This window comes from Mchenga conophoros, linkage group LG2 (genome assembly GCF_057382185.1).
Source record: "Mchenga conophoros isolate Kocher_MC1m ecotype Shallow Benthic linkage group LG2, M_conophoros_male_GT1.1, whole genome shotgun sequence".
NCBI classification, from domain to species: Eukaryota; Metazoa; Chordata; class Actinopteri; order Cichliformes; family Cichlidae; genus Mchenga; species Mchenga conophoros.
This window is the reverse complement of record NC_140527.1, coordinates 30,087,394-30,105,902: the sequence shown is the minus strand read 5'-3', so window position 1 is coordinate 30,105,902 and position 18,509 is coordinate 30,087,394. Positions and strand designations below refer to the sequence as shown.

At 39.0% G+C, this 18,509-nt stretch overlaps 1 protein-coding gene across 1 annotated transcript in view; it reads left to right on the top strand.

Moving 5' to 3' along the window:
- LOC146582235 (uncharacterized) overlaps positions 1–18,509 on the top strand; it is a 36,628-nt gene that overhangs the window by 7,443 nt on the left and 10,676 nt on the right. Inside the window, exon 5 of the mRNA XM_085293064.1 lies at positions 11,260–11,580. Within this exon, the coding sequence (XP_085149190.1) occupies positions 11,260–11,580 (321 nt within the window). The remainder of the gene's footprint in view (positions 1–11,259; positions 11,581–18,509) is intronic.

Below are 18,509 nucleotides of genomic sequence, written 5' to 3'. Positions count from 1 at the left end.
AAGTGCTAATCCAAATGAAAGAGAAGTCTATATATTCCAATTAATTTCAATATAATAAAAATAATATAATTGACTAATACAGTATGTAATGTTTAGAACAGAAAAAATACGTTATACTTTATTGTTATGCAAGGAAGTATAAGAGAAAAATGTGAAATAAAGGGGAAGTTTGGTTTAGGAATTATAAGTGCTTTTGACTGTGGGAGTGCTTGTGTACTTGTGTGTGTAAGGGGAAAAGGCAGATTTTTATTAAGAAATCAGAAGCTTTTGTTTGAGATCAGTTCTCCTGCTTTGGAAAAAACTCTTCCACATGGTACTGATGAGGCAGGAATACAAAAGCATAGGAGCGGAAAAACATATACCTTATTTGACATTATGAGATTACAATGATTCCAGACTGGAGAAAGTGTACTTTTTTTCTCTCTGGTTCCATTGTAACTTTTTTTTTTTTTGCTGGGCCCCCTTTTATTTTACAACATTGCCAAAATGTTATTATTAGAAGTGTTTGTGAACTGAAAATCCATAATGTGGGATACTGTTGGTCCATGATTTGGACAGCCCAGCGCGTGCTCCCGACGCAGGGAAAACAAATTCTGTCAGTATACCTACATTGGCACCGTCGTTGTGCAGGTGAAGCCAAATACAAGATATGCATCATCATATTTTCTAGCCTTTGGCTTGGATGAAAGTTGGTTTGGAAGCATATTTTGCGATGCTTCAACCTCTGCTTTGCTTTTTTTTTTTTTTTTTTTTTTTTTTTTTTTTTCTAAATGACATCAGAAACAGCAGTATGCGACATTACGTGATGGCAGAGCTTCAGTTCATCCTTTGTCATTTTTTTTTTTTTTTTTTTTTTTTTTAATAAATAGGACAGGGGGAATGAATGAGAGAGAGAGGGGGAGAGAAAGAAAGAAAACCAAAGGGGAGAAGAGACGGTGAGAAGGGGGGGGAAGAGAGACAAAAAAAAAAAAAAAAAATTCCTGGGTCACCTGTATGGAGAAAAAAAAACAAACAAACAAACAAACAAAAACAAACAGAGGAGACAGCAAACAACAAAGAGCAACATAATAATAGAGAAAACAAAGCACCATCACAATAAACTAGCTAGTCATAGATATCAGTATTTACTAAGTAATAAACGATATTGTGCAGCACGCAAGATAGACAGCGCACAGTGTGCTTTGAGGCAGCAGCCAAGAAAGCTTTAGTCCGCGTCTGTGAATACCCATGTGTGCATACCTGTGTGGATCAGCATGCTTGCATTCCAAAGGTTTCTCCATGTAATGATCTGCTAGGGAGTGTGGGGGGGGCCACAGCCCCGTCCTCCAGGGTGTGAAGCGGGTATGGAGGAGATCAAAACTCCAGACATCCAGAGGCCCCCAGAACACGAGAGACCATGGAAGACCAACAGAGGGGCAGCCGCGCCACTGTCCCAGTAAGAGCTGAGGAGAGTCCCAGATGAGGGCTCGCCCAGCAGCCGCGGAGCAGAAGTCAGGGGGAGTTGCAGTGACGCGCCCGTGAGCTCCGCCGGCCCCCAGCTGCGCCTGAGTGACCGAGCCCTAGGCCGAGAGGCCGGGGGCACCCCACCTCCAAAGGGGCCCGAGCGAGCCCCAGGCCCCAGGCCCCGACAAGCGGCCGCCAAGGAGTGAGCCGGTGTGTACCCGGACGCCCACCCCCAGACACAAAGAACCACCAACACACCGACACCTGAAGGAGTCCGCCACCGGCAGGGGAAGTGGTGGTGGGTGGAGATAGGCCTCCAAACCTTGGAGGGCCTGAGGTGTCCCCAGAGAGGTGGCGTCTGATACCCAACCTGACATATAGACACAGACATACAGGCACACACAGACACAAACATCCATTCCCACCCTCATGCTCTCATATGCACTCACTCCACACTCAACCAACGTGGAGACAGACATAAAGAGACGCTGTACACACAATCACACTCCCCAAGCGTACTCTACAAACCGGGTCTAGGTACCCTTGCCCCTGGAGGGGGGAATTGCACCCAGACCCAGGTGGTGTTACCCTTTTCCCTGCAGTGGGGAGAGGGAGACCACCCCGACTCCGCAGCAGCAGGGAGGCCCCACACCCCAGACCGCAGTCGGACGGCCAACTCCTCCTACTAGCCCTCCCGCTCCAGCAGGCCGCAGAGAATGGGGGTGGGAGAAGACTCCAAACCTCCCTCCACCCGCTCATTGTAGTGTTGATGCATATGTGTTCTAAGGTGCAATTAAAACCCAGGAGGGCATGGAGCTACCTGCCAAGGAGCAGCAGGTAAGCGCATAGTCCCTCCTGCTAACCCTCAATGACTAAGTGTATTTAAAATTGAGAGGTGGGCAACGACGTCAGGGGTGAGGTATACACCCTGATGGTGATTTGGACTCCGTGATTGTGCCCACCCCCAAGATCCTATATGTATGTGTAATGAGAGTGTGAATAATGTGAATGTCTAAGTTGTGGGATAAAATTGAGGCAGAGGCAGCCAGAAGGGGACAGGGGGGGGGGGGGGGGGGTAGCCTCCTCTGCACCCTGGTGACATACCCCCACTCCAAGGCCCTGCATGTGTGGGTGGTTGTGGAGGAGCGGGAAGAGGGAGGCAGCTGGAGATGGGGAGGGAAGGAAGGGAGGGGCAGGTAACCCCTCCCTGGGGCCAGCTCCCCCGCTGACCCCAGTAGGCACTCCCACCCTCCGCGACCCGCCAGGGAAGGGGGGCCCAGGCCCATCAGACCGGGGCCCAGTGCAGTAGCGCCCCCCGGCTCCACAGAGCCCTGGACAGTCCACCCAACCCCACCACAGAGAAAACTGCACCCACCCCACCAACCACACATCTTCCAGACTACATAAGACGGTAAACGCCCAGGCTGAGATCTTCCTCCACCTCTCCTGTATCTCCCCCTCCTGCAGAGAGTTCCTGAGAGAAGAAAGCTCCTGCAAGATGTGACCATCCCCCCCACCAGTTGAAGAGCCCCCCAGGCGGCTCGATGCACCGGCGGCACCCTGCTCCAGGGCCGGGCCCCCATGCACCCACCCGCCCACAACCCCGGTGCTTTCTGCCTTTTATTTGGGAATTTGTTGAAAAAATGTATTCAGCATTTTGAAGAGTTAAATATGTTTTTGCCAGTGTATTGACAAATAAATAAAGATGTAAATACTCTTCTCTTACTGAAGTGAAAATCCTATATCGAAATACGATGTTATAAAATAAGTTTACATTGTACTAAAGATTGCATTTAATTGAGTAAATATTCATATTGTATACTTTGCTTTAACTTCTACTTCTACACTGCAAAAAAATTTTGTATAACATATTAACATTTATAGTGTACATTAGGTGATTTACAGACATAGTTATACACCTCAGTAATATTTATGAGAACAAATATTTTAGTTGACTAAATAATCATGCATTAAACAGTAAAGGATTTTTGTACTCAGTCTGTTTCATGCTTATTGTCACTGCCAAAAATTTATTAAACTACATCAATCCATTCTCTGCCACTTATCTTTTTTAGCCTATCCCAGCTGTCTTAGGGCGAGAGGCAGGGTGCAGGGGCAGGTCGCCAGCAGACAACCATTCTCACCTATGGGCAATTTGGAGTTTCCAATTAACCTATCCTCACTAACTCCATGTCATTGGACTGTGGGAAGAAGCTGGAGTACCCGGAGAGAAACACTGAGAGAACATGCAGACTAGCACAACAAGACCCCAGCCTGATGGTGGGAATTGAACTCTCTCTGGAATTGAACGCACTTCACTAGTTAGATGACAAAGCATTTGGCTATAGAGAATCATAGTTACTATCGCCGTTTACCCGCACTTCATTGAATTTCTTCACTTTGACAGAGCACTGGGCAGAATTCACATTGTGCCAACATCCACCATGGGCCTTCTCCTGGTCCGCACCAGACCACTTTGCCCAGTGCCGATCAGGGGCCCAAGTCCAAGTCCTTATTAAAATAACTAAACTTAAAGTTTTTTTATTTAGTTGTTTTAATGTGTAATAAAAAAAACTGTTATAGCTTTACATTTAGTGAGCTATCTTAGCTATTTTAACATATGGCGGAGAGTAATGATGGGTAGATTACTTCTAGTGGAGTGTATCGTTCAATACCGACATCTGCAGGACAAAAGAAGTATTGCCGGCAAAGTGGCTAAAGCTTGTGCCAAGAAACTGAACTAGGTATATTTATTCTGACATCTGTTTTCCTGTTTACAAAACCAGCTGATGATAAAGTGCTAATCCAAATGAAAGAGAAGTCTATATATTCCAATTAATTTCAATATAATAAAAATAATATAATTGACTAATACAGTATGTAATGTTTAGAACAGAAAAAATACGTTATACTTTATTGTTATGCAAGGAAGTATAAGAGAAAAATGTGAAATAAAGGGGAAGTTTGGTTTAGGAATTATAAGTGCTTTTGACTGTGGGAGTGCTTGTGTACTTGTGTGTGTAAGGGGAAAAGGCAGATTTTTATTAAGAAATCAGAAGCTTTTGTTTGAGATCAGTTCTCCTGCTTTGGAAAAAACTCTTCCACATGGTACTGATGAGGCAGGAATACAAAAGCATAGGAGCGGAAAAACATATACCTTATTTGACATTATGAGATTACAATGATTCCAGACTGGAGAAAGTGTACTTTTTTTCTTTCTGGTTCCATTGTAACTTTTTTTTTTTTTGCTGGGCCCCCTTTTATTTTACAACATTGCCAAAATGTTATTATTAGAAGTGTTTGTGAACTGAAAATCCATAATGTGGGATACTGTTGGTCCGTGATTTGGACAGCCCAGCGCGTGCTCCCGACGCAGGGAAAACAAATTCTGTCAGTATACCTACATTGGCACCGTCGTTGTGCAGGTGAAGCCAAATACAAGATATGCATCATCATATTTTCTAGCCTTTGGCTTGGAAGAAAGTTGGTTTGGAAGCATATTTTGCGATGCTTCAACCTCTGCTTTGCTTTTATGTGAGAGCCCCCATCAAAAACCTGTCCATTATGCTAGCAGTATTCTTTTTTTTTTCTTTTTTTCTCTCTCTGGGCAGCGATCTCGAATATTGTTCCTGGGATCTGCTGGAGCCACTCACCTAGCTTGGGAGTCACTGCACTTAGTGCTTCGATTACCACTGGGACCACTGTTACCTTAACCCCCTACATCTTCTCAAACTCCTCTCTAAGCCCTTGGTATTTCTCAAACTTCTCATTCTCCTTCTTTCGGATGTTACTGTCATCGCTACATCTATCACTACGGCTGTCTTCTTCTGTTTCTACATCCACTATTTCTGGTTGGTTAGCCAACACCATTTTGTCTGTCTGCAGGACAAATCCAGGTGTGAGGCATGAAGTCATAAACCTTCTTGTAATTAATCCAGTGCACAGGTTGGTTAGCCTAATCTTGCAATCTTGGCTGTCTGCTCGGTCTACCAGGAGCTAATGTTTTGGGCCTCTGGTATTCTTGCCATGTGCCTGTTCATCTTAAATGGCCTGGTCCCATCCAACTTTGCCGGTAGTTGGATGGGACCAGTCCCTTCTGGGGGTCCTTGAGGATCAGGGCTGTCCGGCCTTTCTGAGTGTCTCCCATCGACTAGCTAGTTCATTTGTGCTGCCAGATGCTTATGGAGTGCAGTTAGCTTCTTCAGCCACTAGGCGTGAACTATGTCGGGGCCTGGTGCTGTCCAACTCTTGATACTGGAGACCCTTTCTTGGATGTCTACCACTGTGATAATTACTGGACCCTGTTCAGGGTGGTTGCTGTGATCTGTTTTTAGATTCACTAGCCACTGAACATTGCTGTTAAGGGTTGGTCCTTCTCCAATATGCTCTTCCTGTATTGCTCCACCAAAAGCCTTGGTGGTGCTGTTCTCATATTGTTCCCCTGGTACTACCCAATCTGGAACTTTCCATCACTTTCTCTTAGAACTGAAGAAGCTTCTCAGATGAAAGGTGAAACATCTTCAAGGAAACCTAAAGAGGTCCAGTAGCCATTTTATACCAACTGAACAACTGAATTTAACTTTGTATTAGCAGCACTTGAAGTCACCATCCTGTCAAGAGCTAATGAGTAAGTTCCAGTTCGTCTTCATAAATGCTTGTGCTGTGACAATGTGTGAATGATGTTGAATTGCCCAATCAAATTCTTAAACAAGGTAGGTAATTCATGCAATTTGGTCAGGGATGCACACAATTGCGCCCCGACGGGGCTCCAAGTGAAACTTGTGACTAAAAAAAACCTTCAAGAACGTAATGCATAATGTAAATCCATAAAGAGCAGTACATCTTAGAGCAGCAAAAACAGAGCTCATGACTATATTCATTTTTCTGTGTAGGTGTGTAGGCAAACAAAAAATGTTTGTATTTGTTTAATAGGCCCATTAGATTTCTCTAGCATGTGGTTCAGTTATCTTTGTACAAAAACAGATGTCCTTCAAAGAGGCACTTTTTACTTTCTCACTTTGAATACATTCCACAGCCTGTGCTGCCTGTACTTTTTCATTCTTACTCGAGTAAAGAAGTTGAATCAATACATAAACCAGAGTGTTTTTTTAACGCATGTATTAGTACGTCTACTTAAGTAAAGAATAACTGTACTTTTGCCACCTCTGAAGACACTATGGTCCATACTGTTTAATAAAGAGACCTGTAGGTTGTCTATGTCTGGGAGGCCTTAGTGATTAAGGTATTTTGTGGTGGCATATGTTGTGTTTCGGACTATATAAATAAAATAAAAACACACTGAAAGAGATTATTATAATATTCAAAATAAAGTCTAAGAAAGGTGTAAGGGGTCACCAAATCAGTCTGAAGCAGTATTATTTGTCATGGTCCAGGTGAGTGGCAGCATTTTTCCATAGAGCTACGTGTCTCCACCTCTAGCTGACCTCATTTCCTACCTTGAATCACACCTGGAGCTCATTATCACGGCTGTATTTAAGACCAGTGTTGACCACTACTCTTTGCCAGATTGTCTGCTATCAGCGTTAGCTCACATTCATGTATATAGCTTTCTTTATGATTTACATCCTCAGCACTTAGCTCTTGCATTTATATACAGTGGTTTGCAAATGTTTGGGCACCCCTGATAATTTTCATGATTTTTCTTCATAAATCATTGGTTGTTTGGATCAGCAATTTCATTTAAATATATCATATAGCATACAAACACAGTGATACTTGGGAAGTCAAATGACACTTATAGGATTTACAGAAAGTGTGCAATAGTTACTTAAACAAAATTAGGCTGGTGCGTAAATTTGGGCACCAAATTGTCGTTTTATTGATTTGAATACCTTTAGCACTAATTATTGGAACACAAAATTTGTTTGGTAAACTCATTGACCCTTGACCTACATACACATGTGAATCTTATAAACTTATAAGAAAGGGTATTTAAGGTGGCCAATTGCACGTTTTTCTCCTCTTTGCATCTTCTCTGAGTAGCAGCCTAAAAACAACTCTCGAATGACCTGAAACCAAATACTGTTCAACATCATAGTTTAGAGGAAGGAAACAAAAAGCTATCTCAGAGATTTCAGCTGTCAGTTTCCACTGTGAGGAAATGGAAGACCACAGGCACAGTTCTGGTTAAGGCCCAAAATGGCAGGCCAAGGAAAATCTTAGATAAGCAGAGGTGAAGGATGGTGAGAACAGTCACAGTCAACCCACAGAGCAGCTCCAAAGACCTACAACAACATCTTGCTGCAGATGGTGTCACTGTGTATTGTTCAACTATTCAGCACACTTTGCACAAGGAGATGCTGTATGGGAGATAAATGCAGAAGAAGCCTTTTCGCACAAACAGAGTCACTTGAGGTATGTTTCACACACATTTGGTCAAGCCAGCTTGATTTTGAAATAAGGTGCAGTGGACTGATGAAACAAAAATGGACTTATTTGGACATAACAAAAGTCAGTATGCATGGTGGAAACAGAACACAGCATTTCAAGGCAAACACTTGCTACCCACAGTAAAATTTGGTGGTGGTTCCATCATGCTGTGGGGCTGTGTGGCCAGTGCAGGTACTGGGACCTTGTTAAAGTTGAGAGTCGAATGGGTTCTGGTCAAAATCAGCAGATTTTTGAGAACAATGTTCAAGAATCAGTCACCAAGTTGAAGTTGTGCCAGGGGTGGATATTTCAACAAGACAACTATGGTAAATGGCCTGTATTTGTATAGCGCTTTACTAGTCCCTAAGGACCCCAAAGCGCTTTACACAACCAGTCATCCACATACAGGTGATGCAAGCTACATTGTAGCCACAGCCATCCTGGGGCGCACTGACACTGGCGCCACCGCCAGTAGGCAACAGGTGAAGGACACAACGACCAAGACTGTCCAAGCCGGGACTTGAACCGGCAACCTTCCGATTACAAGGTGAACGCCTAACTCTTGAGCCACAATCACCACGTTAATCCTGCAGAAGGAGGATCTACTAAATATTGATGTGATTTTTCTGTTGCACTATTGCACACTTTCTGTAAATCCTATAAACGTCATTTCCCTTCTCAAATATCACTGTGTTCGTCTGCTATTTGATAAATTGCTAATCCAAACAATGTTTTATGAAGGAAAATCATGAAAATTATCTGGGGTGCCCAAACATTTTCATAACACTGTATATAAATGCAAGAGCTAAGTGCTGAGGATCTTTTGTTGCCTTCACTGATATACATAGCTTCATATACATAGCCCCTGTAAACAGTTCCCTGCTCCCGTGCACTAGTATTTGTCATTTATATTTAAAAATTACATCTTTGTAAATAAATGTTATTCACACCATTTTTTGAGCCTCTGTGTTTCCATCTGTATATTAGGTCCATTCTGCCCCTTGGCCTCAGCGGCATTGACATTATTCTTTACCAAGAGATGGTGCTATTTTGCAGCATGCTATTACTGGATTAACTGTGTTTTAGTGGCTTATCGGACTTTAAGATTTGTACTATTAAAACTTGAGATTTGCCAAGCTTTAAAGATGACCTATAATTATTTGTATAAGTATAAAATATATCAATTCTTTGCATAGTGTTTAAAAAGTTAGTGGTCATCCGGATTAATAAAAACTAAATTATTATAACTAAAATCTAAATTCTGTAATACAGGTGAACTGATTTCTTAGGAATTTAAGAAATTATTCTCAAAACCCCTTTTAGTATCAATGAGATGTTTCCCTCTCTTCTTGAAAGCTAAAAAGGAAGAAAAACTGATGCCACCTCCTTCCATCCCCTCATCAATAAAACCTAACACAAAGGGTTTCTGTGAGGCGGTTCACTAACAGGACACAGCAGTCTGTTCAGAGCAGCATACGCTGAGCTGAAGCTTGAAAGCCACTGTATGGATCAACAGAAGCTGAACCTTGAACAGACATGGAAGCTGTTGTATTGTTGCTGTTCTTTCGAGTGTCTCATGGTGAGCCAAGTAACATTTTAAAATTAATGCTTAATTCTACATTTCAAAATAGAATAACATGTTTTACAGCTACGGGATCCAGTAAAGTCAGTGAAAAAGTTTGACTTTTTTCTTATGGATGAAGAATCTCAAACACAGAAAAAAATCAACAATAGATCTGTTGAATATAATTACAATTACAGAATGCTTTAACTGTTTTTAAATTACACTGTTTGGTTCCTTGTAATAATAATATCAAATTCTGATATCAATTTCATGTGGATATGCACTTAAAGTAAATACAGTTATGGAAGAAGAAATGTTTAAATAATATATAACTAATTTTAATCACCTGAATTAGCTCCATCACAGTTTTATTAATAATCAAATATGATGGAAGATGTACCATTTTTAGAATTTTTATTTATTTAATCTATTTAGATTTTGGAAAAGCCCTCAGTTATCTACAATATAAATGTGTTTTAAATGCAGTTTTCAGACACTGTCTGTGTAATATCAGTGCAAACACTGTTTATTGGAATATATCATATTTTTTATTTTGGGTATCTACTACAACTGTGGTATATGTGAACAGATTTCACATTAACAACAACTTGTCATAATTATGGGGGCAAGTTAACTGAAACATCAAAGTGTCGGAACTGTTCATTTTTGTCACAGCAGGCATCTTTACATTTTGCAGAAAGACCACAACCATTTAAAATGGCTGTATTATGATGGAGTGCTTAGAGCCACATTATGAAAAAAATATTACTGATCATTGCAAGAATAATGTCCAAATTGTGAGATTAAAGTGGAAAACCATTTGCTCTTGCTCTTGACGAAGGCGGTCGCGGTCGCTGTTGCTTGTCATGTGTTTCTTTGGTGTATTTTTTCATGTGCTATGTGCAGAGGTGTTTTTTTTCTGTTCTCAAACTGATCTCCCTGTTGGAGCTCAGTCTGGGGGGAGTTATTTTTTTCTCCTTATCTTTCCTCATGTGGTGCATTTTCCATTGTTATACCTCTCTGACCTGTCTTCCCCATGTGATGTTTTGTGTAATGTATGTATGGTCGGAGGGTAAGATGGCGCCGCCATTGCGTGCAATAGGTCGGCAGCCTTATGAAATTTCCCCTTGTGGGACTAATAAAGGTATATCAAAATCTATTTCAAATCCAAATGAAGAGAGTACACTTGTTTTAAGACAAACCGCTAGACTAGCTATACTCACTGAGTTAGTGAAATCGTACCTTAGAATCGAGGAAGGAAATGATTCCTCTTTTATTTCATAAACACAGTGTGGTGATCAGTATAAGGACTTTGAAAAGATGGTGCAGAAAGTTGTATCTGATGGAAAAACAATCCAACTTGCTGGAGTTGGCTGGAAAGGAAATGGCTGGTAATGGACAGATGCAAGGCTATCGATGGTTACACCCTTGTGCAATAAAGAGGATGTATGCTATGTGATGTTATACGGCTGATTAGTTTGTTTCACTAATTCATCTACACCAGGCATTTTGTAGAGAGTCTTGCAACCGTAGCAACAACTATAATTGATCACCAATATATATATTTTCTTAATGTGGCTATAATACTCTGTTGTACTATCTGAAGTATCACAGTAGATGATTCAGTAGTAATGATAAGCCAGCATGTACAAGCTAAATTAAAATCATTTTACTGTTTGGACTTCCAGACAAAAATGTCAAAACGTGACACTAATTCTAAAATAGTGCTGCTAGCTGAGCCTTAACACAATGTGCTTCACTCACAGACCTGTGTAATGTTAATGTTAATCTGCATGCCAATAAATGCTTCTTCACATAGTGTGAACTGAGACAAATATTTATTAATGTTTCAAAATTTTCAGGTATGGGAACTTCCTGTGATGGCAGACAGGATGGAGCTCAGTGTTATGGAGCTTTGGGAGGAACTGTGGACATTCAACTGATGGACAGCACTGCAGAAATACCTAGATATGATCTGTCAAAGAATTCATCAAAAATACTAACTGTCAGAAATAATACGTTTTCTTCAAATAGCATAGAACATAGATATCTCTTTTTTCCCAGTAATGGAACATTTAGGATCAATGACCTCAGCAGGAATAACAGTGGTAATTATACCCTTCAAACCTTTCATTCAGATGGAAGATCATCAGGTGAGCGGACTCTACAGTTGTTTCTTCAAGGTAAGTTTTCCTTGTTGGAAAACGAAGCACGAATTAAAAATTTTATTTACTATGTATATAATATATGCCAATAAATTTCAGATACATGCATTTTGGACTTTCCCTGTTCTTAATTCGAGAATGTAATATATACTCTTGTTGTAATGAAACTATATACAATTTAATTGAATACAATTTGACTAAACAAAGCAAATAGGCAGAAACTTAAAATTATTACATCAAAATAAAAATTGTAGAGCATGATTAAAGGTCCTACAAGATACACACAAAGAAATGTTTGCAGACGATTTTATGCAAACAAAAAATGAATGCACACAGCATAATTGGTTTGAGTTGGAAACAAAAATTGGAATTCAGGTCAAACACATGGTTTAAATGAGTACTGTAAGGCTATTGTTGAATATAATAAAGACATTTATAAATACCTTTATGGGTGGAAAATAACCTATTTTTTATATATTTTTTTTAACATTGGATTAAAAATGATATTGATCAATTAATGAAAAAGCAGAATCTTGAATTACAAATACTAAATTATGCACTGATATTCTCATTTGTGGTTAGGGAACAGTGAATTTCAAAGACAGACAATTTTATCTAGTTGATACACTCTGAGAACAGATATGTTTAATACAACTCACAACTTGTTACATTTGAACATGTGCTTATTGGCCCAGAGACTATTCACTGTTCACACACATTTTGTGTGAATTTTTGAACCAAAAAAATTTCAGAAAAAAGCACATGAATAAAACGTATAAAGTTTTGGAGGAGATAGGTCTGTCAGGAAGACAATGCCCCAAAACATACAACCAAGGCAGCAAAGTAGTGGCTAAAGTAGAATGCTAAGGTCATGAAGTGGCCTAGTATCCAGACCTCACTACTATAAAATATCTGTGGAATGACAGGAAGCTTTCAGTTTCCAAGTGGCAGCCAACAAACCTAAAAGATTTAGAGAGTTTCTGTGAAGTGGAGTTGGCCAAAACCCCCTTGTGAGATGTTTGCAAACCTGGTGACCAACTGTAAGAAATGAATTACTGTTGTGCTTGCTGAGAAGGGTTTCTCCGCCAAGTACTAAGTCATGCTTTGCTTGAAGATCAAATACTTATGAATGACATTCGATCAATTTAAATCAAATTCTAACATGTAATGTGTTTTTTTCTGGATGATTGGTTCTCTCTTCATTATAATAAAACTACCATAAGAATTAGAGACTAATCGTGTCCTGCAGGTCTTGGGTCCGTAAGTGAGCAAACTTGCAAATTTAGCAGGTGATCAGAAAATTATTATCAATATCCTATGATAGTAACATAAGTCATTTGCGTGTGTTTCTCTCAGCTCCTGTGTCCTCTGTCCTGCTGGTTTCTGAGTGTCTGTCCCAGGGAGAGATGAGGGTGTCCTGCTCCTCTGAGGGAGGGGACAGTCCTCAGTACAGCTGGACTCTGGATGGACGCACACTGACAGATGCTGAGCTCCTTTCTGTAAATAATGAGACTAACATCATGACTCTGAAACAGCACGTCTCAGGACATCTGGTCTGCTCAGTCAAGAACAACGTCAGTAATGTCTCCAAAGAAGAGATGATATCTACCTGTGGTGAGTGAGATTATTATAAACAAAAGGTAATATTCGGTTTGTATTGATTATGAACACTTTGTACAAATGTCATAACTCATCTAATTGTTTGCTGCATTTTTTCCCCATTGTTTGCACCTGGGACATTAACGTGAATGGCTCTTTTTTTCCACTGTATTTCCAAATACATTTGTAAAACCATCAAACAAAACAAACAAAAACAAAAAACGTGTTTACTGAGTTTTTTTGTTTTGTTTTTGTATGTCTTTCATTTTAGGAGTAGCAGCTTTGCCCTTGATCGGCGGTGTTCTCTCAGCACTGGTATTTCTCTTATTTGTGGGTGTAGCTGTCATCTGTGCTCAGAGGAAAAAACAGAACAAACTCTCTACAAAACAAAAAGGTACAAAACTTCCTTTAACTTACTTCAGTCTGACAAAAAATATTTTCCTTTATTTAATATTACCAAGAAAGTTGTGATTCTTTTTGATCTTTTTGATACCCGCTGTCTTTAACTGGGTTTAAATGGTTGGCAATGGCCAGATGCAAGGATAGCGATGCTTCCACCCTTGTGCAATAAAGCGCATATTTGTTGTATCACAAGACTCATCTAAACGAGGTATTTTGTCGAGGGTATAACAGCCGTGGCAATTGTTTTGAAACAAGAAATATAATTTGCACATTTCGACTTTATTCTCAAAGTGATCAGTAATATATATGTATGTCTAATTTATTTAACTCTTGTTAAGAAATCAAGTTTCATGAAACGTCAAACTATTGTTTTGATGACTCACTGACTTTATTTGCTCAATTTATTTTCTCTGCAGAGGCAGAGAAAGATGATGACCAGGAAGTCACGTATGCTGATGTCAGGGTTATGCTGCTGCAGCAGGGGAAGCAAGTAGAGCAAAGGGTGGAGGCAAAGCCAGAGGTGGAGTACGGCCAAGTCAAGTTTTCAAAGCGACTTCGACACACTGAACCAACAGGAGTTGATTGTATCTATTCCACGAGCACAAAAGGTCCGTGTCAATATAGCTAAAGGTGATTTCCTATCAGAGGAATACAAAATATTAAAACTGATGAATATTTTGAGAAAATGCATCAAGTCTTAAGTTTCCTCTGTGTTTAAATACTACCAGTGTCAGGGTTTTCTGCATTTTTATTCTGTTGAAGCTCTAAACAAATGTTATATGGTTGCAATGGAGCAGTTTCTCTTTTCAATTTAACTTTGTTCATCATTTGTTTCACTTCCATGTTTTATTATCATTATTAATGTATACATCTTTATAATAATTAAACATTAAATACTTTTAGTTGACTTGTTGGGTCATTACTTAAAAGAAATGTTACTGGGTGTGGAACATATCAATAAACTAAGCAGGGCAGACAGTGATGACTATTTGTTTCAAGCCTATCAAGCCCAAGCCTTATTTATATTATATTTATAGCAAAGCAGACAGTAGGTGTGAAATAAAAATTCCAATAGTTTATTTATTCTTGAAGTAAATCAAATGATGAGACAAAGGAAAACAGATTTAAAAAAACAAACAAAAGAAAACCAACAAAAACAAAACAAACAAAGAAATTAGTAATATCATTGATGGTATGAAATATTAATTCATTAATGTCACAAATTTTTAAAAGGCCAAAATCCGAAACCTCCAATGCCAAAAACAGCAGCTCAACTTAACTTTAACAAAAAGGAAGTAGGGAGAGGCCACTTGGGGAGACACAACCAGTTTTTGCCTCCATTTTTAGAGCTGGGGAAGAAAAAGTACTCAAAATAAAGTCAAGTATTTTACAGCCTTGTATTATTCAGACAGTTTCACTGCATGCCTCTTAGAGGTGTTAAGTTCCATTTCTGTTCTGTGATGCAGGAGTTGTTTTGTCTAACAGATGAGTTTTTGTCTGTTCCAGCTGTTATTTGTGTAATAATGTCTTAGTCTGTTTTTGTGTGTCCATGAAAATGTATGCAAGTCGGGTACATCCTTCTATATTTTATGAGGATTCTTCTTCTGTTAATGTATCACTCATAATGCTCAGTGAGCCTCATTAGGAGTAAGTTTGCTTCTATCAGTGCAGAATCTGCAGTTTTTAATTTTACTACATTCAAAATGACTGTTGACATTACTGAAACTTTCCACTCACTGATTATTATTAGCAGCACTGAATGTGTGCAACAAGCTGTGAAAATGATGTATTATAGCTGGTGTGGTTCTGTCACAGGAAATTTGTGCTCGTTTCATGGGTGTCTAACCAGCTGGGGTGCAGTATGGTGAGGTTTAGCAAGTTACAACAAAGAAGGCATAAACTTAATTCACTGAGCACTTTTTTACTTAGCAGGATGGTTCAAAGAAAGAATAAAAAGAATAAACAAAAAACATTAACAAAATAGACATTATGAAGAGATCTTTTAAGTGAAACTTTCTTTTGATAAATTAATCAAAATGTATTTCACTCAGTGTTTTCCCTTTCAGTCAGGAAACTTTTCCCTCTATTTCATTTTCTAAGTAACAATAAACTCAGTGAGGAAACCAAATCCAGTGGTATACAAATGTTTGGGCACCCCTGATAATTTTCAGGATTTTTCTTCATAAATCATTGTTTTTTTGGATCATTTAAATATATCATATAGCATACAAGCGTAATGATATTTGGGAAGTCAAACGATTATAGGATTTATAGAAAGTGTGCAATAGTTACTTAAACCAAATTAGGCTGGTGCGTATATTTGGGCACCCATGACGTTTTATTGATTTGAATACCTTTAGTACTAATTATTGGAACACAAAATTTGTTTGGTAAACTCATTGACCCTTGACCTACATACACAGGTGAATCCACTTATAAGAAAGGGTATTTAAGGTGGCCAATTGCAAGTTTTTCTCCTCTTTGCATCTTCTCTGAGTAGCAGCCTTAAAACAACTCTCGAATGACCTGAAAACAAAGATTGTTCAACATCATAGTTTAGGGCAGGGTGGGCAACTCCAGGCCTCGAGGGCCAGTGTCCCTGCAGGTTTTAGATGTGTCCTTGAACCAACACAACTGATTTAAATGGCTAAATTAGCTCCTGCAGTTCTCCAGAGGCCTGGTAATGAACTAATCATGTGATTCAGATTTAGTTCCCAAATTTATGCACCAGCCTAATTTAGTTTAAGTAACTATTGCACACTTTCTGTAAATCCTAAAAACATCATTTCACTTCTCAAATATCACTGCGTTCGTCTGCTATATGATATATTTAAATGAAATTGCTCATCCAAACAGTGTTTTATGAAGGAAAATCATGAAAATTATCAGGGGTGCCCAAACTTTTGCATAACACTGTAAAATAGTTTATGCAGATAGTACACCTGTTTTAATTATAACTATCACGACTGCATGTTAATGAGTCTGGTTTTAACTGACTGATTTTTTTTTAACTAAAATTTCAAGACATAACAGAAAAAACTGCATGTGCGACTGCAGTTTTTATGTTGACCTTTTGTGAGTGTGTTTCACTTCCTTTATATAGTCTCTGGGTACAATAAAGATTTCTCCTTGTATGGTGAAACCAGGCGTGTCGTTAGGTCTGGCAGATCATTTCATGACACTGAGGCTCTCGGTGCTTCTAGAATGTTTCTTGATAGAAGTCACACATTGAGCTAAGGATTCACACACTTCTCATGTTGTTTCACATGTCTATTTTTCATGTAACTGAAACACAAACTTTTTTAAAAATATTTTTCTATATTAGCAAGAAAGAAATGGCAAGAAACAACCAGATATCTGTCACTATGAAAACACCATGCTTGTCTTGGTTAAACAATAGCATGGTCGCTATCCTTTTGTGTTCTCAGAATGTCTACACACATTACCATGCAAGGATAAATAAATATTGTTACAGGGGGACGCTCTTTGTTGCTCTGCAATTCAGTTCATGATTCCCAACAATCTTAGGTTATTCAGTTGATACAAAATCAAGAATTTAAGTACATCAGCGCTGAAGCCTGGTGATATGGCTGTGAACATGTGATTCAGGGACACAGGATCCATTAAAAAGCACTAGATTGTTTATTGACATGCATCTATTGCTGCATCCAGTAGCAAACTTTGGTGACTATTTAACTCCTATAATAACTCTCATAAATTAGGTCTGATAATGTCATATTATGCATTAGTAATTTGTTTTTCTGCAGTCCGATCTTTGTTGATGAGCTGAAATACAGTACGATATAAAGGTCTTGAACTATCCCTCATTTCTTTAGGTGGTTATACCAAAAAATTGACTTTTAAGTGCTTTAGAATTGTGCAAACTGTCTTTGCTTTCTCAGCGCATGTTTGCACATATTTCAACAAGTCACTGCACCTGTTTCTCATTATCCTAGCAATATATGAAGACATTAGGAATGGCTAAGGAGCTTTATACATTAATTCAACCAGGACAGTGCAAAGTTAAAAAAATAAAAATAAAAAAGCTAAATGAAAAGGGTCAGCAGTATGAAGTTAGGTCATGCTTGAGATGTCAGGGGCTTTTCTTTCATTAAAAAAAAAAATAACAACAGACTTGTGTAAAATCGACTAAAACATTAGCCTTTTGAGTTTAGGTCTAATTTACAACAGTGAACAATGATAGCCCACTGTTCACTGATATAAATAAGAGTTGTCATTTTTAACGTAAAAAAATCTATATATTTAAAGGTTGTTCCCTTACTAGTGTGTAATTCTATTTTCCTTTTCTCAAAGCAAACATAAAAAAAGGAGTAGAGACCTGTCAGGTGTTTTTAGCTTTCATGAGCTACTTTTACAATCACAAATTGTAGCTTAATTGTATGTTGAGCATTTTTTTTTAGATTGGAGTAAAATTCCTGTAACAGTAGTAGGTGTAATGTTTCCCTCTGTTGGTTCATTGAGGTTCTGCAGTCACACTCATTCAAAGTGAACAGTCTCATAACTGACATAAGCCTTAAATAAAACAACAACAAAACAAACAAACAAAATCAGGTGTTTTTGCCTTTATTGGAGAGTAGAAAGGCAAGCAGGGAGTGTGCAGAGGACACTCAGCAAAGGGTGAGGGTTTGTTTTATAGTTACCTCCTCACCCCTGTGAGCTAAACTGGTGCCCTAGACAACAGTAACAAGAGTCGCATCTGACTTCCTGCCAATATGCTAAAGAAATGTAACTGCACACTTAAAGACATGCAGATGTGATTGTAGTGTGATCTTTTTTAAAAATGCCAGCTCTTGTTTTCTCAACCATGAAGATCATTTCCCTCTCTTCATGTCAGTCCAAATGGGTGTCTCAGAAATCTCCAATTCTTGTAAGTTTAAAGAAGAAGTAATGTGTCAACTGCTTTTACCCCATTTCAAACAATACAC